Genomic DNA, 23,844 nt, shown 5'->3' with positions numbered 1-23,844 from the left:
TATAAGGTTATATTGGGGCAGGAAATGTTGCTCAGAGGTAATGAGCGTTGATTGCTCTTGCAGAGGGTGAATTTTGAACCCAGAACCCACAAGGCAGCTCACAAACTCCTTTAACTCCTGTTCCAAAAGATTCAACATCCCCTTCTGGCCTGCAGGCACCTGCAAATGCTCACACGCCCAGACACACATAAGTAAATTTAAAGAAAAGAAATCAAAGCCGTATCTGTGAGCTAGTTTGATACAATGCAACTCTGTGAAAGAAAAAGATGCACCTGGTTTTGTTTTTTGGAGGTTAAAAGAAAAAGTGGGAAATAGGGATTGGAAAGTTTTCCAAACACAAGACTATATCCTGTGGCTTGGTGCATGCCTCTCTCTACGCACAGTGATCCGGAGAATGGAGAAGATCTGAAGAGAAGACAATAGCTGAAAAAAATCCCACAAATGCCATGGCCAGTGAATGCTGTGGGACACACTGCTTTTTATCAAAACACTACGTTGGTTCTCCTGGGTCAGTGTTAAACAGAAAAGACTGGGCACTGGAGTGTGGTGCAGTGTAGACAGTGGACCCAGCATCCCTGAGACCCTGTGCTCCAACACTACCATAGCACAAGTAAGGAAACAAAAGACCACTGGGAACTGTTTTCTAAATTGCTACAAATCTTCTAGTAACTTCTATTCACTTAGATAACTTGTATTCCTATTGTAACCATTAGATAACTTGTATCCCCAAGAACTGGCAAGGAGCAGACACCTCTGGTGAATTTATAGGTTCACCTTCTTGCTATGTTGTTGTTGTTGTTGTTGTTGTTATCTTTGAGATACTATCTTGTTATATAGCCTAAGGTGGCCTGGAACTTTCCATCTTTCTACCTCAGCCTCTTGAGTGCTAGAATTACAGTTATGAAATACCACACCTGACTCTCAGGAAGTTTTTAAACTTATGATGCTCGAGTTCCTCCCCTATTTCATTGATATAGGATCTATGGTAAGAAGATTGGACCTTTTGGTTCTGGAAGTCTGGACCTTTAAAACTCTGTGTGTGGGCTAGGCTAGGGAATGGCCCAGAGGGAACACGCACTTGTTGCTGAACCTCTGATGACCTAAGTTCTGTGCCAGAACCCACGTGATGGAAGGAAAAGACTGGCTCCCAAAGACTGTTCTGACCTGATAGACATACTGTGTGTGGCATGTCCTGCCACCCTCCCTATCAAACAAACAAACAAATAAATCAAATAGCCTTTTCAAAGGAGCGATTCCTGTGTTTAGGGGGCTCAGGGGAGCTAAGAATCAAGAATAAAGAGGCCCTGAGATCTCTTTGGCTTGAAAAGTGGTACTTGGATTTCTTCCCATCTTTGGTATGCTGAGGCATAAGACTAAACTTCTCCCTTCAAAGGGGAAGAGTCCTGAAACATAGAATCAACTGTTTTACTTTTAAAACTATCCTTTTATTTTGTTGTTTGACACAAGGTTCCCTATGTTGCCTATACTGGCCTCAAACTTCTGGGTTCCCGTGTTCTTCCTGCCTCAGCACCTATACCAAGCTCAATAATACATGTCAATGTCCAACCCAGTGGCATACATGCTTGAAGTGCTGGGTAGCCATCATCTCTTCCTGGCTCATGAACACTTTTATCACCCAAAGAAAAACTCTGGTACCAGTGAGCAGTCACATTCCACTTCCTTTGCCCCCAGTTTCTAGAAACCACCAATTTGTAGTACGTCTCTTTGGCACTTCCTATGCTAGATAACTCATAATAAACAGAATGATAAAATAGGTCTGGGTAATTCCTGGTACTTGATATACTATTTTTAATGTATCGGGACTCTGTATCTTTTTATGTCTGAGTTGAAGTTCATAGCGTGGATGAGCCACATTTTGTCTACCTCCTACCTATTGCTAGGTACTCTGGTTGTTTCTGGCTGAGTCTTGTGCTGGAACATTTGCATGGAAGTGATCAGTTGAACACCCGTTTTTAACTCTGCGTGGAACTGCTGGGAAGGAAATGCTGTCGTCGTTCTGTGGAGATTTTTGAGGGCCACCAAGCTTCTTACGTGTGATGACGTTCATCTCTGCTCTTGTCTCCACAGGTCTTCCCTGACTTGTCCTCACTGCCTGAAACAGAGCAACACCTTTGACCCCTTCCTGTGTGTTTCCCTTCCCATCCCCTTGCGGCAGACGAGGTACGTGAGTGTCCTGAGTGCTGGCTGTGGCATGCCCACTCTACTTGACCCCTCTTTCCTCTTTTCTGAGAAACTTCTGTTCCTAGATCTGCCATTTTTCACTTAGCGTTTTTCTAAGATTGGTTGTACAATCCGGTGACACTTAGTTAATGGGCAATTAAAGAGAAAGGAGTGTCCATTCTTCAGCTGATGAACAGGATGTTTGTGTGTGTCCATGCTGAGTCTACGCAGTGTCCTGACTTAGGTCTCTGGCCTACTCAGGAGCTGGCACAGCCCCCACCTCCATCAGACAAGGGCATCTGTCACTACATGCTCTCCCCTGACGTATCTCAAAATCTTTTTCCTTCTTTATAAGGGCGTGGGAAATTTTCCTGTCTTTCCTATTTATCATTTATTTGTAGACAGAGTCTCATTCTGGAGCCTGTCCCTCTGCCTTACCCTCCCAAGTGTTGCATCTGTAGGCATGAGCTACCGCACCTGATTATAGGGAGATTGTTTCATGAAGGAGGAAAGAGAGGAAGAAAAAAAGCTTGTTTGGTACAGGTGAGGGAAAAATCGATGTTGGGGTGAGAGAACAGTGGACTGCAGTATCTAAAAGCAAGGCACTGGACGTGCAACCTCTTTCCCAGAATCCCATCTTGCCATCAGGCCAGTGTCGTGGAAGGTTGGTGAGTTTGACTGTGGGAGCCGGTGCAGGCCTGGAGACGGAGGTGTTTCTCCATGTGTTCCCACCTTGTTGGGTCCCGTCTCCTTCCCTTCCTATCCACACCTGCATGCCTAGGATCTAGCAGAACACAGGACTTCTTCACAAAGCTGCACATGACAGCCCCACGTCCATCTGCTCAGAACTGCTGTGCTGTCTGTGTCATAAGCGTAACTGTTGTCTTACATGGTAACATGGGTTATATCACCACTGATAGAATCAAAATGTAGGCTGTGACTGAGGACACAGTGGTTAAAGCAGTGACCCTGGGGCAGACTTCCCAGGTTCTAATCCCAGCTTATGACTTGACTAATTACCACAGCATAGCAGTCACTCACCACCCCCAGGAGTGGGCTCCAGGCGCTGTGAGGGGAAGTGAAAGCAGAGACTGGAAGGGAAATTTTCATTGAGGGGAAAGTCACCAGTGGGATTGATTTCTTCTAAAATAAGCAGCTCGACTGTTTTATTTTGCAAAATGGAGAGTTTTGTTTGTTCGTTTGTTTTAAATACTATCTGTGGAACTGTTACAGTCATAGGATCAGAGGGATCAGAGCTCTATATAGTGTGATTTCCACTCAAAATCCTTTTATGTTCAACCCTCTGGGAAAGCAGTTTGGGAGATTTGGCTCTCTTCTGCCCCCTAGTGGCTGGGCACCTAAAGTGCAGGGACCCAACTAGCAAACTGTCCCCATGGTCCATGGTGTTGGTGACCGTTCCCTCTGGTCTTTTAAGAATTTTGGCTCCCTTTCTGTTTTGCAGATTCTTGAGTGTCACTTTGGTCTTCCCCTCTAAGAGCCAGCGGTTCCTGCGCGTCGGCCTGGCTGTGCCAATCCTCAGCACAGTGGCGGCCTTGAGGAAAATGGTTGCAGAGGAAGGAGGCGTCCCTGCAGAGGAGGTGTGCTGGAACGGCTGGGGCCTGGCCATTGGATGACAGAACGCTGACTAGGCTAGCTGCCCAGGCTAATGTGTGGTTTCCAGATGATTTCAGCATGACTCACTGGCTTCTGTTTGATTAGTTGTCCCTTGGTGTCTGCGGTGACCCAGCCTTGACTTCTCCCTGCATTATTACTCAGGGTAACCGCAAAGAGACACTTTCCAGTTCAGAAGGTGATGGTTATTGTGATCCAACAGCAGCTAACCAGTCATGTTTACTAAGTGTGGGCACTGTTCTATGGTCGTTTTCTCCGTTTCTCCCTCCCTCCCTCCAGCCCTCCCTCCTTTCAGAGAATATCACTATGTGATTCTGGCTGGCCTGGTACCCCTGTCTGTATTCCAGGGTGGCCTTGAGTTCCTAGCCATCCTTCTGCCTCAGCCTCCCCAGTGTTGAGATTAGAGTTATGTGCCACTGTGCTCAGCTTGTCTCAAGAGTTCATCCTGTTCTCTCTGGTAAAGAAGATATTACAGAGATCTTCATCTTGGAAGTAAGGAAAAAGATTCAGAGGGGTTAAGTGAATTGTCCAAGGTCACACAGGCAAGGAGGTGGCTAAGCTGGGATGGGAACGCATGTGGTTTTATGCTTTCCTACTCCTGAGAATATTGGCGGGGTCCTGAAGGGATGCTCAGTTAGAGGCAGACTTTGATGGTTTGTGACAGGAGAGGAGATAGAAAAGGTGGAAAACTGTTCTGCTGTCTTAAGACTGACTCCTTTGTAGCCCAGGCTGGCTTTGACCACATGACCTTCCTGCCTCAGGCTCAGCAGGTACCACCAAACCTGTCTTTGATTGATTGATATTAATTAATTACTTTATGGAGACAGCATCTCATTCTGTGGCTTAGCAGGCATGTACCATCAAACCTGTTCTGTAGCTTAGACTGGCTGTGGAACTGACTACGAAGCCCAGGCTGCTCTCACACTCATGGTAATTCTCTTCCCTCAGCCTCCTGAGTGCTGGGGTTACATGTGTGAATGGAGTCCTGGTGAAGAATTGGCTGTACTATGCCCAGAGGATCCCTGGGATAAAAGTGATACAGTGATGAGCAGCATGGCAAGATGAGAGGTTACATGAGTTTCCTAGTTGCTGTGACCAAATATGTGGCAAAAGGCGAGGAAGGGAGGAAAGGTTCATCCTGGCTTTGGGGGCCACAGCCTGTCTGTCACTGCTGGGGGATGGGCAGGGGTGAGGGAGCTGGTCACACTTCCATCGGCAGCCAGGGAGCAGAGAGAGGTGAATGCTGGGGCTCAGCTTGCCTTCCTTGCGTTCGTCCAGCCCCAGGCCACCCCCAGGCCACGGGCTGCTGCTGCTCACATTCTTGGTGGGTCTTCATCTTCATTTAAACCTTTCTAGAAAGATACCCATGAGCACTTGCAGCTGTGTTTCCACGGTGATCCTAAATCCAGCAGACAGTAAAAACTAGCATCACAGAGGGGCTCCAGGTGGGATTCTAGCTGTGACCCAGCTGCTCTCCAGCTCTCTGACGTGGGCCTTGCAAGCGATTGATCAGCCTTCGGTTTCTTTAACTATAGAATGGAAAATGCGTGTTCCCCAGGTAACCTGGCAGAACCTTTTAAAATTAAACAGACAAAAGTATGTGCAAGTTTTTTGTTAGGTACATTATAATCCACACAACAAGGTATGCACATCGTAAGGTTGTCTGCACATTGTAGAATCATCCTGGGTACCAAGGCTTCTGTCAGTCTACCAGCCCCCTCCTAGCCCTATCTGCGTAGATTGGACCTCCATTTCTACCTGGAGGATTTTTATGAAACTCACACAGGGAAAAAATAATGCATGTTTTCCTTGTAATGGTGCCTGCCTTCAAGCCTGATGACCTGAGCTCATGGTAGGAGAGAACTGCGTCTGAAACGTTGTCTCCTGACTTCTAAACACATGTGGTTTGCACATGCCAGGACCCCTACCCCTGTAAAATAGATGATCTCTTAAGTGTTCTCGGGAACCGTGTGTGTGTGTGTGTGTGTGTGTGTGTGTGTGTTTGAGAGAAAAAGAGGAAGAGCACAACATTTGGGAGACATGACAGTAGTGGAAGACAGAAAGGACCACTCTGACTAACGGAGGCAGAGTTTGAGTAGCCGCAGGACTGTCAGGAATGTAGAGTATCCAATGCATTTGTGAGGGGGATGGAACTCCCATGGTGTCAGGACAGGATAGACAGTGTGGTTGAAACTGAATCCCTCTTGATGTTTTGATTTCTTTGACTGACATGTTTGCCTATAGTAATGGAAACATCTGGGTGTATCTATTCTGTGTCTTATGACTTGATACATATATTAATTTATTTTAACTTTTACTAAAAGCCAGTGTGAAAAAAGAGTAAATTCTAATGTTAAATCTTCTCAAAGCAACACAAAGATCTTGGTTCAGTGCCTCAATTTTCTTTTTCTTTTTTCTTTTCTTTTTTTTTTTTTTCTGAGCTGGGGACTGAACCCAGGGCCTTGCACTTGCTAGGCAAGCGCTCTACCACTGAGCTAAATCCCCAACCCTGTGCCTCAATTTTCTTACATCTCTTTGATTTAGATATTGCTAGAGATAACAGCCTATGATCCAGCATCTGAGAGGCTGAGGCAGGTGGATTGCTGCAGATTCCAGGACGGGCCATCCAGGGACATGTACTGAGAACTTATCTCAACCTTGACCCTGACCCTCTCACAAAAACATTATTGTAGACAGTTAGAAGTAGTTCTTATTGTTCCATACTGTAATATTCATCCTTCCCCCACAAACACTTGTAGTTTGAATGGACAGAAGTTTTAAATTTAATATTTATGTAATTTATAATATTAGTTACTACTTTCTTTGGTTCATTCCCTTTTTACAATTCAAAATTTTCTTCTGGTTCACACTTTAAAAAAAAAAACAAACCTAAAATATATCTTTTCCAAGAGGACTTCCCAGCTGCTCTGCCTCAAATGGGCACTGGGAGATCCGTTTATCGATGCTGGATTGGTTTCCGGGGAAGCTGGGACTCTTTTTTTGTAGTGTAAACCTCCTCCTCCTCCTCTTCTTCCTCTTCTTCCTCCTCCTCCTCTTCCTCCTCCTCCTCCTCCTTCCTCTCCCCCCTCTTCCCCCTCTTCTTCCTCTTCCCCCCTCTCCTCCCCTTCTTCCTCTTCTTCTTCCTCCTCTTCCTCTTCTTCTTCCTCCTCCTCTTCTTCCTCCTCCTCCTTCTCTTCCTCCCCCTCCTCCTCCTCCTAGTGTTCCATGAACATGGTTTTCAGGCTTGGCATGTGAGAGAGATTAGTAACACCACTTTGAACCCCTAATGGAACAGTGCTCATGAAAAACAACTTACCCTATTTGTGTTTAGGCTGGTTAGTTGGGTATAGAACTTTAGATTTTTTTATGTGGTTGCAGTTAAAATGTGGTTAATCTAATTACTGTGTTTGCTATATTTTATGATTTAAAATATGTAGACACTTGGAAGGAAAGGAGAAATAAGTTTTAAGGTTGAGTTATTAGTTTTTTAATTTTATGTTTTGTGTGTGTGTGTGTGTGTGTGTGTGTGTGTGTGTGTGTGCGCGCGCGCGCGTGCATATAGAGTCCAGAGGATAACTTGTAGGAGTCAGTTCTCTCCTTCCATAGTGTGGGTTCCAAGGATCAAACTCAGGTCATCAGGCTTGGCAACGAGCACCTTTCCCCCACTGAGCCATCTTGCTGGTCCTGTTTTTGAATTCTTATCTAGTGGGTTCTTTTTGAGAAAACGATCCTTCTCATCTCAGGTGATCTTGGTTGAACTGTATCCCAATGGATTCCAGCGGTCATTCTTTGATGAAGAGGACCTGAATACCATTGCAGAGGGTGACAATGTGTATGCTTTCCAAGTCCCTCCCTTACCTGGTCCGGGAACGCTCGCAGGTACAGTAGTAGGGCCTTACATAAGTTGTTTGGGACAGCACGAATGAGTGCAGGGGGGGTCTTCTTGAGGTGCTGAGGCAGAAACCTTTGATACTTACAATTGCCAGGCTCATCTCCTCTTTATCTTACCTGCAGATGATTGATATTAAAAATCTCAGTGAGTGTTAGAATCACCCAGAGGGCTACTTAGAGCAGACTTCTGGGCCCTTTCCTCAGAGTTTCGGATTCAGAAGACCCGAGGGAGAGCTTGAGATTCTGCACGTCAGTCACGGTCCTGGAGGTGCTGATGCTGCAGCACCAGGGCCACACTCAGAACCATTGCTTAGCACGAAGTGCTGCGGTCATCTTTGTTTCAGAGATGTTACAATTCATGGCCCATGTCTGGAGTCAAATTTCTACCAGTTAAGCTGTAGATAGGCAAAAAGGTTAAGAGGCATATTAATCTCTGACAGATAAAAGTGATCTCTTTTTTTAAAAAGCTTTCAGTGCATCTCAGTGTACATAATAACACAGTTAGCCAGTTTAGATGGCCATGTTTAAAGACCCCATTGCAGCATGCAGCAGCCCCCCACTTACTTGTAGCCTCCCCTTTTGAGTTTCTCTTACCTACACCTCCTGTGCTCTAAAAACATTAAATGAAAAAATTCAAAAGTACCCATTGCTAATGTGTATCTGTTTTGTGGTACTGGGAATCAAACTCAGGGACTTACACATGGTAGTCAGGCAGCCCCACAATTGATGGATATTAAATAACCTTTTCGATAGTAACTTGTTACCATTCTATTTTCCTTATTGTTCTCCCACTGTGCCTAATTTACAAGGGAAAATGTACTTATCATAGGCACGGATAGTGGGAAAAGGCATAGTATTTGTAGGGTTGGTGATGTGAATGGCAGCTTTGCCACACCTCAGATGAATCCTGTGCTCTGAGCCTATGTCCTTAGGTAGCCTAGTCAGTGAACTGTGGGAAGCAGATGTTTGACGGTCTGTGCATTAATAGGAAAATAGTGGGCCATGTAATCTGGAACAAAACACTGATTGACCTTGACTGTGTTATAACCCAGGGAAATAAGTCCTCATTTCAAATTTAATCATGGGTAACACATATTTGCCTTGAGGAAAAAAAAATAGTATTTCAGAACTGATTGGAACTAGAGGACCTACCAGGTCCTCTCTTTTGTCCCCAGTAGGGGATGCTCTAAGGTTCTTGTAGATGGAGACATAAAAGCAGTCCAGGTCATTTCAGGTTGCTTTTCAGATTGCTTTCGAAATCTTCTAATCAAACTTTGGCCCATCTTTTAAAGTTATTGGCTGACGACAACCGCAGAATCCTATGTGTGTGAATTTTGTATGCCAGGTGCCGAGAGCCCCACTGTCTCCCCTCGAAGTGCCCTGTGCCCTTCCCCCAGTGGTGACTGGATGCTCTGGTGTCATTCTCTTCTCCAGCTCATCCGCCTGGTCTGTCAGTGTCACCGCGCTTGGCAGTCCGTGACAGCCAGCGATTCTCTGTGCCTCTCCACAGCGAGAACAGGGTGCTCATCCTCTTCTGTAACCTGGTGGGGTCTGGTCAGCAGGCGAGCAGGTATGTCTGTGAACCTCCTTCCTGTGTTCATGTGATAAGTGGGATTTGCAGTGCTTGGCACCCCTCCCTCCCTCTCCTCTTCTTCCTCCCTCCCTTCCTCTCTCCTTCAGTCCCTCCTTCCCTCTCTCCCTCCTTCTCTTTCTTCATCTCGTATAGCCCAGGTTAGCCTTGAATTCACTCTGTAACCGAGACTGGCTCAGGACTCCTGATCTTCCTGTCTGGCTGCCCCCCAGTACTGGGATTACAGAATAGACCACCATACTGGGCTCTATCCTCGGATTCTGTCTAGAATAATTCTAACTTAATAAAGTAAGTATCTATTCCCATTGTTAATAAAGTAGAAGATGAGAGCAGAGTGCTTCTGGGCGAGAGGATTAGCTGTAATTGCCTCAAGCAGATGGTGACACCATCCTTAATTAAACACCAGAGGTTTCCCCTTAATTGCAGGAGCGGTTGTGATTGTCCGCACCACAACTACCGTATATCATGTCATGAGGGCTAGCCGCAGCCATCCAGTGTGGGAAAACTGGCTACAGTAGGAAAGTGAGGTATTGCCATGCACACCTGGAATCTCGGTTTGGAGGCTGAGGCAGGAGGACTGTGAGGCCAGCCTCGGCTACGAAGCAAGTTACAGGTCAGCCTGAGCTGCATAGTAGATGGGTCACTGGGGAATATAAGAAGGGAGAGCAAAGGAAGTAAAACCCAGCACTGTTTGTAGTTTGACAGCTTGTCTGGAAGACGCGAGTTGGAACGTGATTTGAACTAATTAAAGGGCTCAGGAAAGTGATTGGTGATATTGTACATATTCAAAGACAGACAGCTTTTTGATATAGTCAGATTAAGTGCCTTAAAGGAAATTGTGACTGTTTGGTTGACGGATATGACCCTGATTTGATCATTCTGTAACGTGTGCGTGCATTGAAACATTGCAGTGGACCCTGTAAATATTTCTATGAATCACGCGCCAGCTAAGATGCAGATAAATGTTTAAAGGAACCTGGGGGCTGGAGAGATGGCTTATGGTTAAGAGTTCTCGCTGTTCTTAAACCTCTTTAAGGACCTGCTTGGGCTCCTAACATCCCATGGTGGCTCTCGACCATTCGTAACTCCAAGGGATTATGTTCTGTCCATTGCAGACATTAGGCATACACGTGCGTTTGCGTACCTGTATCCAGGGGAAATATTCATCCTCACAAAATAAAATAAACTTTAAAAGGCAGAGAGAGGGCTTCCAGGGACTAAGCCACTACTGAAAGACTATACATGGACTGACCCTGGGTAGTCTCATAGGTAGCAATGAATATCCTAGTAAGAGCACCAGTGGAAGGGGAAGCCCTTGGTCCTGCCAAGACTGAACCCCCAGTGAACGTGATTGTTTAGGGGAGGGTGGTAATGGGGGGAGGACAGGGAGGGGAAGCCCATATAGAAGGGGAGAGGGAAGGATTAGGGGGATGTTGACCCAGAAACCGGGAAGGGGAATAACAATCAAAATGTAAATAAGAAATACTCAAGTTAATAAAGATAAAAAAAAAAAAAGGCAGAGAGAGAATTCTGGTGTGGCTCAGTGCTGAAGTATGTGCTTAGTAAGTGCAAGGCCCCGCACTATATAAGCAATACAAAATAAAAACAGACTTCCCATAGCAGAGAGGTGCTTAGATTGATAACAACAGTTCTAAGAGTTAGTTGGGATCATAAGGAACAACCAGATATATCAGTGGAGGGGGAAAAGAGATGGTGACGACCACAACACTGCTGCCACCACTGATGGTGTTTTGAAAGAGAGTCTTACTCTGTAGACCAGACTAGCCTTGAACTCCCTATGTAGCTCAGGCTGGCCCCAATTTCATAATCCTTCTGCCTCAGCCTCCTACCTATCTCCTAGAATCATAGGTGTAGAGTGTGATTTACAGCAATAAAAATTTAACTGTTAAAATATTATAATATGGATAAAAGATATGAATATCGCAGAACCAAGTAGGCCAAAGCATCTTTAGGTATTTACTATATGATAAAATGAGGTATATTTCATAGTCCTGGGGATGGATGCATTATCCAATAGTTAAGGCTGAACAACTTGCTTTTTATTTTAAAACAATCTTTCCTCTTGCTGTAAATTTTTACATATAAATTCCAAATTAATTAAAAGTGTAATCACAGAAAAGTTACTATAAAAGCAGTGTAGGTGAATCTGCTGGCACTCCCCTGAGTGAGTTCCTTTCTCAACAAAGCAGACAAAACAGAAAAACAACGTAGAATATTCGTGTCTTTCAGTAGAAGATGCTGTTTTTATAACACATAAAACAGGGGACCATGAAAGAGGAGGCTTACATTTCAGAAAATTAACATTTTAAACTGAAACAAATGGTAAAAGCTTAAAGGCCAAAGAAAATGAGGGAAAATGCATATGTCTTATGAGACCGAAGGATTCACCTCAGTCTCGGAAAACCCAGTTCTCACTCAGGTGAGACAACGCCTCTCATGGTAAGAGGAGTTCACAGAAGCATATGCGTAGGGTAAAAGATTCAGCATCGTTGGCAGTGAGGAAATTCTAACTTAAGTAGCGAGATTCTATTCTAGTTCTTCAGATTGCTAAGGAAATCTGAGCAAGAACAAAGCAACTGACTTGTCAAGACGATAAAAACAAAAAGCCAGGGCTGGAGAGATGGCTCAGCGGTTAAGAGCACTGACTGCTCTTCCAGAGGTCCTGAGTTCAAATCCCAGCAACCACATGGTGGCTCACAACTGTCTGTAAAGAGATCCGATGCCCTCTTCTGGTGTGTCTGAAGACAGCTACGGTGTACTTATATATAATAAATAAATCTTTAAAAAAAAAAAAAAAAAGCCAGCTCTTTATCCAGGGACCTGAATAAAGGAACTTGCTTCCCAGGTCAACTGCCATGGCTTTTCTGTAGGGCCTTTTGGTGATAAGTAGAGTTGGCTTTGCCTTTCTATTTATAGAACTTCCATGCTCGGAGGACGTTTGGTCACACCTAGTGGAGGCTCTGTGTCTAAGAATATGTTTAGTTCCTGCCATAAACGGCACTGTTCAAATAATAGCAAACCGGGAGCAACTCAGAATGTTTACACGGCTCAGGACTAGGTGGACGAGCTGATCTGTCCACTCAGTGGCTGCACAGGGCGCTTCCCCTTCCAGACAGGGGGGCTCAGCTTTACCGACATTGGTTCGGTGGTTTTGCATTGTCCAGTCAGATCTTCTCACAGCCAGGTGCCTGTGGCAGAGCTGGAGTCCCTAGGGACGTCCTGGGCTCCCTGACAAGCCCACTGCTGGACGTTCAGTGGGTTGGGATGTGGAAAACTTCCCAGTAGTGAGAACATCCCTGAGACAGGACACACGCGGACGGTGTTGTCATCTGGATACCTTGCTCTTGTTCCCACTTCCCCTTGCTCTGTTCTCTGGTGCGGGAGCTCCTCCCTTGGAACAGGCTGCGCTGCAGCGTCTGCATGTGACGTACAGAAGCAACCGGCAACTCCATGTTGATTGAACTTGGCTCCTAACTGTTCACTCATCCATTGGAGAGGAACCGGAGCAAGGCAAACATCCATGACTCTTGTTGGATTTGCCTCTTCGGAAATAACTTATTTCCTTGGATTTTCAGGTTTGGGCCACCGTTCTTGATACGGGAAGATAGGACAATCTCCTGGGCCCAGCTTCAACAGTGTATTCTCAGCAAGGTTCGATGCCTCATGAGGAATGAGGTCTCTGCTCAGGTCTGTGTACACGCGTGTGTATGTGTGTGCGCATGCATGTGTGTGTGCAGCAGTGTGTGCATACTTGCGTGGCATCAGTGTGCAAACAGTTACCATTTTGTGGCTGGTAGTGTGTTCACCTCTGACATCAGGAGACACCTTTCCCAAGGACCACTGGAATAAAGAGTAACATTTGGGTTATTATTCTCAACTTCGCGTTTTTACAGTCTGCCATATTTTTCACCAGATGCTGGCATGTAGTAAATGGTAGCTTACACATTTAGATACAAATTTGAAGAGATTTAATAAAACTTCCTTTTTTTTTCTTCTCCTCCCCCAAACTTCTCTCTTGAGACAAGGTCTTACTTTGTAGTCCAGGCTGGCCTTGAACTTGTGACAATCCTCCCACCTCAACCTCCCCAAATTCTGAGGTTACAGGCATGAGTTACCACGTCTAGCTTGAAACAGAATTTCTTTTTATGTTGTTTTTATTTTAAAAAGTTTTTTGGGGTTGGGGATTTAGCTCAGTGGTAGAGCGCTTGCCTAGGAAGCGCAAGGCCCTGGGTTCGGTCCCCAGCTCCGAAAAAAAGAACAAAAAAAAAAAAAAAAGTTTTTTTTTTTTTGAGCTGGGGACCGAACCCAGGGCTTTGCGCTTCCTAGGTAAGCGCTCTACCACTGAGCTAAATCCCCAGCCCCTTAAAAAGTTTTAAAAGTACATTTTTTAACTTGCTTGAGGTGCATGTTTCTGTGCACGTTCACGCGTGATGCCCATGTGGAGGAGGTCAGAGGGCTGCTTTTGGGAATTGGTTCTCTTCTTCCACCATGTAAGTGCGGAAGGATTTCATTCAGGTCATCAGGCTCGGCAGCAAGCGCCTTTGCCCACTGAGCCCTCTTGCCGGCCCTTGAGATGTAATTTCTGTGGAAAATTTTTGTGAAAAATACTTCTTGTCTTGTCCTGAAATTTTTTTAAGGAAGTTTAAAACTGACTTTCAGCAACCATGAAACCATAGGTTTACAGCTTCTGTGTCAAGAACTGCCTTGGCAGCGAAGGTTGTGTCCGTCGTCTCTTGGTTTAGAAACTGTTTAATAAGAGCCTTTCAATGGGGTTATACCAAACTGTTTTATGTAGATAATCTCTCACAAATGGCCATTTCTTCCTACTCAAAGACAGCGCTATACATTTGATTCAGAGTTCATACCAAAAAGCAACTTGTTAAAAACCTTCACTATATTTGTCCAAACCTTTATGTCTAAAGGATATGCTCACTGTACTGAAGAGCCTGAATTAGAAGTGAGCTTCTCCACAAGTAGGTCAGGCTCCCGAGTAATCGTGGCGGCTATCCCCCAGACTGTGTGCTACAGACTGTTAAAAGGAGATGAGACCACTTTCATGTGGGCCTTTATTTCAGCTGCCTCTTCCTTCCTCAGCTGGTCCTTTTCCTTACCCTGTTGCCTGCATTTACTGCTTCTGTGTCCTTACAATCTTTTAATGTTAAGAACTAATCAAACCACCGGTGTGGATAGCAGGATTCAAATGCAGGAAGCCTCAGCCTGATGCTGGATACTTTTTCTTGTTGGTGAATGGGATGTTAAGCATGACATGCTCTAGGAATCTTGGGCTCAGAATGGGTTGCAAGGCTCTTGGGATAGCCCTCTTACTTAACCCATGATGGTTTAAAAAAGGTTTTCTTTTTTACTTTTTTATTTATGTATATGTGTGTGCTCCCTTACCTGTATGTACACCACATGTGTGCAGTACCTGAGGAGGCCAGAAGAGGGCCCTGGAGTTCCAGGTAGTTGTGAGCTGTCTCATGTAGGTGCTGGGAACTGAATCTGGATCCAGTGCAGGGTCAGCAAGCGTTCTTAATCACAGAGTCATCTCCAGCCCCCAGCCCTAGAGTTCTCAAAACCGAGCTGAAGAGATTAACATACTGAACATACATGGAAGGTTCTAAAACGAATGGGCTTACCCTAAATAGAGGGCAGGAAAGTGTTTCTTACAAAAATGAGCCATTTGCTAGAGAGAATTAATTTGCATGAATTATAGAAGAAAGACTTATCACTGAAGAAACACTTTTTAGGGTCACCATTTAAATTTGGGGGTGTGAGATCGGCACCATTTCTTTAGGAAGGGTTGGCTGTCTCCATAGAGATCTTGGGATCTGGTTACAGGTGGCCTCCCTGTGTGGACAGCAAGGCCCGGTCAGTTGGGACTCACAAAGGAACCCTGCCTTTATTTCTCCTGGATTGAAATTAATGTTCTTAGAAAGTGACCCTTACATGGCCAATCTGAACCAAAGCCTCTGAGGTTAGCCCCTCACAGTTGTCTCCCTGTGGTCTGGGCCTTCCGTCTTCCAAAGCGCTGGACATTGCTCTTCCCTGGAATTACAATGCTTCCCTCCCTTTTTCTCGCCAGACGGAATCTGACGTATATCCCAGGATTTTAAGTATAGACGTCAACCGTCAGCTTTAACTTAGAAGGAAATTTTATTTCATTTTCTGATTGCAGCCAAGTTCTTGAGTGACAGCTTTAAAAACTATATTCTTTTATTTGAATGCAGACTGCATTGATTTTTTTTGGCAAAATATATAACTTAACCATTCATAAGCATATGTTAATTGCATTTGCCCTCCTACATAACTATTACTGTACTCTCGATTTTTAAAACGATCCTCCTGCTGAACTCTGTATCCCTTTCCATTTAGCAGAGTAACAGAATACCCTATTCTGTTCCCGCTAGCCCCTTAGACCTGTAGCATATGCCAGACGTTCCTCCACCCACTGCCCACCCCACCCCCCAGCTCCTAGTGTGCCTGTGATGGACCGTGGGGTCTTGCATATGATAAAGCTCTCCCAGGCTTAGAAGTTCAGACTGAAGGTAAGGGTGATGAGTTGCTACCACAAAGATGGTAGATTTCTACTGTTCTGTGATGTGTGTTTGTGTGTGTGTGTGTGTGTGTGTGTGTGTGTGCATGTGTATGTTATTTGTATGTGTGTGTGCATGTGCATGTTATTTGTGTATGTGTGTGCATGTGTATATTATTTGTGTGTGGTGTGTGTACATGTGTATGTTATTTGTGTGTGTGCATGTGTATGTTATTTGTGTGTGTGTGTGTGTGTATATACATATGTGTGCATGTGTACGTTTCTGGAGTCAGACTCAGAGCCTACTTAGAATGTGCTCTACCAGCAAACTACATCTCCATCCCAACCCTTCATTTCTAAGCCCTGGTGAAATTGAGCGGTGCCTATCCACTGCATTTCAATGACCTATTTAGCTGTTACCAATATGTGGGTTGTTCCCACCTTTTGACTATAGGAACCAGTGTTGTTTTGACCATGAGTTAGCAAACGTCTCTTGAAGTCCCCCCACTTAGAGTTTACCTACATTTACAGGAGTAAAGTTAATGGACCAGATGGTAGCTGTAGGCACAACCTTTCAAGAGACTCTGAGCTGATTTCCACAGCACTGTTATACGTTCTCGCCAACCACGCACGTGGGTTCCCATCTCTTCACATCCTCCCCAACGCTTACTCCTCTCTTTTAGAATTATAATATAGATAGAAATATAGTTGCGCTGGTGGGTTTAAATGACAGCTCGTTGTGGTCTTGGTTTACTGGGTCACATTTCCTATTTAGAAATGGTAGCAGCCATCTTCTGTTACACTTTTGTTATTTGCATGTGTTGGAGAAGCATGTATTCAGATCCTCTGGCCAGTGTTGAAATGGGTTATTTGTCCCACTGATATTTTGTTTTTTGAGGCACCTATAATGTAAGTGTATCTCTATAAGACTTGCTTCAGTTTCAGAAATGCTAGAATATCGTAGCATGTGTATATGAACTTGTTTTTACGCAGATATCTCATCTGTGGTGATGATAATCCTGTCCATAAAGAAGGTTGAACTGCTTATCAGTAATTAACTAAAAATCAATTTATTGTATCAATATCTACTCCAGTCAAACACTTGTTTTTAGGTATACTGTGTTCCTTGTGTTTGGGGTTGCGTTTAATAGATCAAGCATGGCATTAGACTCACTATATTAAAGGACTGAATCTTCAAAACAATGAAGCCTTTGTGTCACTGGTATTGAAAATGAATACCCATTATTAAGAGAAAATACAAAATACAATAGAGAAAAGTGCTTGCACTTTTGATAAGTTTATGTGTCACAGAGTCAATTGCTCTGCCACGGGGACTATGCTATAAACTGTTGCCTCTGATTTTGTCATGGCAGGACCTGGGGACTCTGTTCTCTATCCGGGTTGTGGGGCTCTCCTTGGCCTGCAGCTACTTATCTCCACAGGACAGCCGGCCCCTTTGTCACTGGGCAGTTGACAGGTAAGGGAAGAGAAGGCTCATGCTCTTACTGAGCTAGGCTTACAGAAGAAGTCTCCATAACAATAAAATTACTGATAATGCTAGCCATTCTTTATCAGTCCTCTCTGATACTAGCTACCTGGCTGGGTCCTTAGATACATTTTTGCTACTTTTTAAAAACCCTGTGTCCAAGAATGGCCACTTCAAAGATGACGGAGCAATGAGACTACCAGAGATCGACTTGTTCATACTTACATAGTTGGTGGCTGGAGAAACCTGAGTTTGCTGCCAGATTGGTCTAACCGATGCACCCACCATGTGGGTTAGGTCATGCTTCAGACCCAGTTGGGATGAGTGTCCCCTTAGAACTGAGTGAGAATGCTGTAGTTATATCATCAGCCGTAAACTGTAAAAGGTTGTGGACTATGGCTGAGGGATAAAGTCTCTGTGGCTAACAAGCCTGTGCCTCTGACTTCATGATGTTCCACATGTCTATTCAATAGCTTGTCACAGTGCAGCCTTGTGTAGATGTCTTCAGGGCTGGAACAGTGTCCACGGGGTGATTTTGCTTTCTCCTTTCGTAACCTAATCCCTTTGTTGATATTCCCATAGAGCATAGTTCACAGTAAGGTTCTCTGGTTTCCTGACTTGGTCAGCTTGAGCTGCTAGTCTGGAATGTAGAGGTAGACCAGAAGTCTCCCCCAGAATAACCCATTTCTATGCTCCTTAGCTGGTAAGTTAGGGAGAGAGGAGCTGTGACAGCCAGCACCCGCTTTGGTCTAACAGGAAAAGGAAGTACTAGGGAAGAAGTACTTTGGTGTTGGAGATGACAGTTAACTCCATATGCTCTACAGGCTGGATCCAGCCTATACTAGTTGTTACCAGTACAGGACAGGAACTTGAGGAAGCACCTAAGTACATGAAAGTGGAAGGACAAAGTAATGCAAAATACACTGAAAACAAGGAATGAATGTTGTACTTGTTATGTGCACTCTTAGGGAGCGTGTGTGTTCTTATCACACTGCGTGAAAGTTCTGTGAGTCCAGAACCTTCTAATGAATCTTGGTGACATTGTCACAAATCCTAGACAATGTTTTTGGGGGTGAACTTGGCCGCTACTGCTCTTCTTGATTCGGGGTAAAACTTCCTAGCCTTCACCTCCTTCCTTCATTTCTCCTGCTTTTCTGAAATGAGTGGAGCTCCAGAAGTTGGGAGAAGTTCTACTCACTGAGATTTTTCTTTTTACACGTTGGAGGGTTTGCAAGACTTCGAGTAGAGTGGGTGGGTTTGCAGCAGCTCCTTCTGCATTGTTGTGGGACAGGGATATTAGTTCTCCTAGGGCTTCATCAGTACTGACTTTCTGTGTGCAATGCTCATTTGGGTGTTTGTCTGACTTTGTGGTGCTGGGACCAAGTCCCTGACAGGAACACCTTCGGGGAAGGGAAGATTGATTCTGTCTCATGGTTTTAGTTCATCGTAACTGGCTCGTTGTTCTGGGACCTGTGGTGAGGCAGAGCATCATATGCTAGGGGAGCTTCTCTACCTCATGTGTGCCAGGAAACAGAGATACGGGAAGAAGTTAGAGATAGGATACACCCAGTGACCCACTCCCAGTGACCTACTGCTTCCCTATTAAAGAATGTCGCCAGCTGGTGGTGTGAGTGTGTGGGTGACCTTTCATATTCAAACCATGGCAATGTGTCCTGTATACACTGAAGAAGTAGCAGGGCCTTCAGTCAGGCAGTTAATCGAGTCATAGTAGTTAGAAGGCTTTAGAGCTCCCATCTCCTGAGAGTATCAGTTGAAGGGCATGGAAAAGTAGGCAGAGAGCTAAGGCCTTCAGCAGACTCAGAAACTTTTACTGTGGTTTGTAGTCATTTTTGTGGTGTTTTTGACTGGAACATTCTGCCAAGGAGGAGGGGGAAAGCCAACTGCTGAGCCCTGAGAGCTGTGGGAAGGATCTGTTTTCTGACAGGCTTCCTCATTCTCTCCTCAGGGCTTTGCACCTCAGGAGGCCAGGAGGCCCTCCTCATGTCAAGCTGGCTGTGGAATGGGACAGCTCTGTCACAGAGCGGTGAGTTAATAGAATTTCACTCCTGCAGAACTTGGCTAGGATGTGCCTCTGCCCATAAACTTTTCCTGGATCTAGAGTTTCCCCTAATTAAGTGTAAGATCCTGCACACGCACGTCAAGATAACGGACCCCATTCCTCTGAGAGAACTCACAACCGTCTATTTAAATAGCCATGATGGGCATAGTGATCATGATGGAGTCAGTGAGGGTGCTAGGTGTATGCTCATGTAACCCTCAGCCTGGGCCATTCACTGCTCAGAGCACTTATTTCCTGTGAGCTATCGGTTTCTTCTTCATCTACCCTAAGTGGGAGGACTATGAGTTGCCGAGATGTTGAGACTGAGATGCACAGAGGTTAAGCAGTACCTAAGTCACATGACTCGGGCACACAGAGCTGGGGTTGAAACCAGCCTGGTTGGCTTAAATCTGGGCTCTTCACTTCACTTGGCTGCCTCTCAGCACCTCAGCACATCCGCCAGACCTTGTAAGAGGGCATGTTTCAATCCATCAAGTACAACTTTCTCTCTTGCCAGGGACTAAAGCTGGTGCTAAGTTGGGTAAGCCTAGGACTTGATTCTTTGAGGGGTTGGTCGGAGAGACAAGGTGATTCCCTAAGAGTGAGTGCAAAGTCAGCGGTGCAGGAGGCTTTAGGAACCCACGGGAAGGGTAGCTTTGCCTGTCCGGTGCCCTGCCCAGGTGTTCTGTAGAGACAGTTAGATCCTTCTGGAAGGGAGAGCTCTGAATGCTGTGTGCCCTTTCATTCTACCCAGCCTGTTTGGGAGCCTCCAGGAGGAACGGGTCCAGGATGCAGACAGTGTGTGGCGGCAGCAGCAGGCACACCAGCAGCCCAGCTGTACCCTGGACGAATGTTTTCAGTCCTATACCAAGGAGGAGCAGGTCTGTCCCATCTCCCCTCCCCCACATTCTACTCCCTGGCTGGGAGAGGAGCTGGCTGCCTTGTTTGTGGTGGGTTGTTTGTGCACTGTGGTGGCCTCACAGTCTTGATGCCTTCCTTTCCAGCTGGCCCAGGATGACGCATGGAAGTGCCCTCACTGCCAGGTCCTCCAGCAGGGTGTGGTGAAGCTGAGTTTATGGACCCTGCCTGACATCCTGATCATCCATCTGAAGCGGTTCTGTCAGGTGGGAGAGAGAAGGAACAAGCTCTCCACGCTGGTGAAGTTCCCACTGTCTGGACTCAACATGGCTCCCCACGTAGCACGGAGGAGCACCAACTCCAAGGCGGGACCTGGCCCTTGGTCCTCCTGGAAGCAGCCCATCTGCCTCCCCACCACCTACCCACTGGACTTCCTCTACGACTTGTATGCTGTCTGCAACCACCATGGGAGTCTGCAAGGTGGGCATTACACAGGTGAGCTTTGCCATGCCTCTCTGTGTGCAGTAGCCATTGCCATGTGACTTGGCTCTAGCCAGAGCCTCAAGATGTCCTCAAAATTGGTGCTTCTTGAAGACCATCATTCTCCCTATTCACTGTGGCTGGTTTGTCACCCACAGCACACAGGGGGAAAAATATAGTGCCCTGTCCTCTGAGAAGCTAGTGTTGACTTAGACTGAGTGTTGCACTAAGATATTGGTAAGGTCTTGCATTTGCAGGCACATCAACTATGGGAGTGTTAAAGTAGCAGAACCAGGATGTGAAGTTTGCCCTCATTCATGATGTAACACGGAGAGTCTTACCTACTAGATTGGCATCCCTTTATTTTGTGGGATGCTTTTAATCTCTACTCATCTGGGTCATTTAGAAGCAGTGGGCGAAGAGAGAAGCCACTGCTGGGCAGCTCTCATGGTGAAGCTTTCCCTGTGGGTATTCTCAGAGATGGTGTGACTGACCACTCCTTGACCAATGCCATTCCTCCTGTCACATCTTGGTGATCACAGAAGCCTGCCAGAGAGCTGTTGGCAGTAGCACGTCCATGTCCAGTGGGCGCACAGTTGTGGAGGTTCCCTGTGAGCCTCATGAGGGGCTTGGGATGTGGTCTCAGATGCCACACTGCTAGTACAGTGCCCTTGGAGGGAAAGAGAGAAGCAAGGACCTTGCGAGTGAACAGAGAAAGGTTGAAGGCTGGGACTTGGCCGATCATACGAAGGCTGCGGTGGGTACCAGGATACTCTTGTGCTGCTCCACTGTGCTCTCCGACCCATTCTGCATAGCTGTTCTGCTCCGGGTGACAGGGCCTACCAGTTTCAGCCTGGAGGGCCTGTCCAGTCAGATCCCATAGTCTTTTTCCTCTGGGCTAAAAATAGCTCAGCACGAATCCCTTGAAATCTACATGTATATGCATCTCGGGAGCTATCTTTCCTGCTGTATTTACCTGAGATTGTTTTTAATATTTACTGTTTTGAAATTAAAATAACATTGTATCATTCATCCTCCTCTCCTCTCTCCAATCCCTCTCCTGTATGTTCACCTTGCTCTCTCAAATTCACCATCTCTTTTTCTTTAATTGTGTATGTGTATACACTCATATATTCCTAAACATGGAATACAACCTACTCAGTCTATATAATGCTATGTGTGATTTCAGGCTTGGCCACTTGGTGTTAGATAACTAATTGAGGAAGGGGGAGTTCTTCCCTAGGAAAGACTATTTCTTCCTTATTTGGTTACACTTCTTTGTCTAGGGCGGAGGCCCTGTGAGGTTTACTCCCTCTGCGTTAGTTTGCCTATTGCTGCTGTCCTTGTCTTTAGGTAGCCATGTGGTTGAGACGTAATGGGCGGGCTTCCCTGACATTTCTAGGAGACAGTCTCACAGCAGACTTCCTTTCCCTCTGGCTCTTACAGTCTTCCCACCCACCCTTCCACAGTGTTCCAAGCCCTAGGTTCAGGAGCTGTGTTATAGATGTGTCAGCTGGGGCTGGGTACCACACGGTCTCTTGTTCTCTGCAGCTTGGTCAGTTGTGCTTTTCTGTACTGGTCTCTGTATATTGCAAAGAGGAATTTCTTTGGTGAGGGCTGAGAGCACCACTTATCTATGGGTATAAGGATAAATACTTAAGAATAAATACCTAAATACTTAGGTTAGGAATTATGCTGGTTTAGTAAAGAGGCAGTAGGAGGTTCTCCATATGAGTACCACAATCACCAACTTATTCATTTAGGGGAGCTCACCTAGTATCTCTGAAGAGAGGGCAATGGACGTACAGCATTCGAGTCATGTCTTAAAATGCCTTTACTGCTACCCTCGACTGGCAGCCTGGTTGGACATAGAATGCTAGGTCAATGATCATTGTCCCATAGTCTTTGGACAGGAATCTTCCATGGGGAATGGGGGTAAGGACAAGGTTCTTGCTTTGGAGATGGGGCACCCAGTTTCCTTTCCTTTTCTGGATCTTGTTTCTTTCTGGACGCTCTCAGGGCCCTTATCACTGCTGCCCTAGAATTTCACAGGCTGCCCCTCTGTGTGGGTCTTTTATTCACCAGGACTCAGGAGGCACTATGCTTGCTCTTCAGTTCTGGAAACCTCTGTGTGTTTATTTTAAACAATAAAAAAGGGGCTGGGGATTTAGCTCAGTGGTAGAGCGCTTACCTAGGAAGCGCAAGGCCCTGAGTTCGGTCCCCAGCTCCGAAAAAAAAGAACCAAAAAAAAAAAATAATAATCATTAAAAACCGACAACATAAAGAGACACTCTTTAACACACCGTGACACACTATAGCTTCCACAACGAGTGTTTTTTCCCTCTGTTGTTGTCCTGTTAGGTTGCAAGGGTGGAGGGTGGGTATAAGGAGAGAGGAGGATGAGTGGAATTGGGTGCCTGATATGAAATTCACAAAGAACCAATAAAAAGTTAAAAAAAAAGAGAGAGATCCTTAAGCTTCATTCTGTCACTCATTTTTAAACACAAGGGTTGAATCCTTGTGTGTATATAAATCCATAGCTGGATTTTCCTCAGTTCATAATCTAACTTATGGCTTCTACTCCGGTATACAGAGGACTAGGGCACACACGCTCATTCTTTTTCTTTGCAGTATTGCTACAATAATAAACTGACATGTGTCATTTCCTCCATGACAAGCTTTTGATAGGGGGAAATTTCAGGGTTGTGTGTGTATGTGAGTGTGTGTACATGCATATATCAAAACCACGGCTTCGAGCTGGGTCAGCAGGCACCCTACCATTAAGCAAGACTCCCATTATTGGATCTGCGTTTTGATGAATGCTGTAAAGCTTCCCTGTAGAGATGTCTATTGGAGTTTGCTCTCCTGCCAGCAGTGAGAGAGTGCTTTGCATCCCTGTAGGAGAGCTCCCCACAGCCTGGATGTGGGAACCCCCAAGTTTTGCCAGTCTCATGGGGGGATGACATATTGGATTTAGCCTCTTCAGTATGGAAAATCCCTGAATGTCTTGTCCCATGCATGCCCTTGACTGTTTCCCATGTGACTATTGTTAGTTGCCTCTCCTTAGCATCTGTCCCAACAAACCTGAAGTCACCTGTCCTGCTGAAGGCTTA

General features: G+C 45.5%; 1 protein-coding gene across 2 annotated transcripts in view; it reads left to right on the top strand.

The window, feature by feature from the left end:
• Usp43 (ubiquitin specific peptidase 43) overlaps positions 1-23,844 on the top strand; it is a 62,732-nt gene that overhangs the window by 20,469 nt on the left and 18,419 nt on the right. Inside the window, exons 4-12 of one of the 2 annotated variants that reach the window (XM_039084979.2) lie at positions 2,089-2,181; positions 3,644-3,779; positions 7,557-7,692; positions 9,139-9,274; positions 12,892-13,003; positions 17,222-17,325; positions 19,301-19,378; positions 20,148-20,274; positions 20,398-20,746. In XM_039084979.2, coding sequence (XP_038940907.1) covers positions 2,089-2,181; positions 3,644-3,779; positions 7,557-7,692; positions 9,139-9,274; positions 12,892-13,003; positions 17,222-17,325; positions 19,301-19,378; positions 20,148-20,274; positions 20,398-20,746 — 1,271 coding nt within the window. The remainder of the gene's footprint in view (positions 1-2,088; positions 2,182-3,643; positions 3,780-7,556; positions 7,693-9,138; positions 9,275-12,891; positions 13,004-17,221; positions 17,326-19,300; positions 19,379-20,147; positions 20,275-20,397; positions 20,747-23,844) is intronic. The other variant, NM_001396024.1, reaches the window with a different exon arrangement.

This window comes from Rattus norvegicus, chromosome 10 (assembly GCF_036323735.1).
Source record: "Rattus norvegicus strain BN/NHsdMcwi chromosome 10, GRCr8, whole genome shotgun sequence".
In the NCBI taxonomy this organism is placed as follows: domain Eukaryota; kingdom Metazoa; phylum Chordata; class Mammalia; order Rodentia; family Muridae; genus Rattus; species Rattus norvegicus.
Note: the sequence above shows the minus strand (reverse complement) of the source record. Positions and strands in the feature narration are given on the sequence as shown.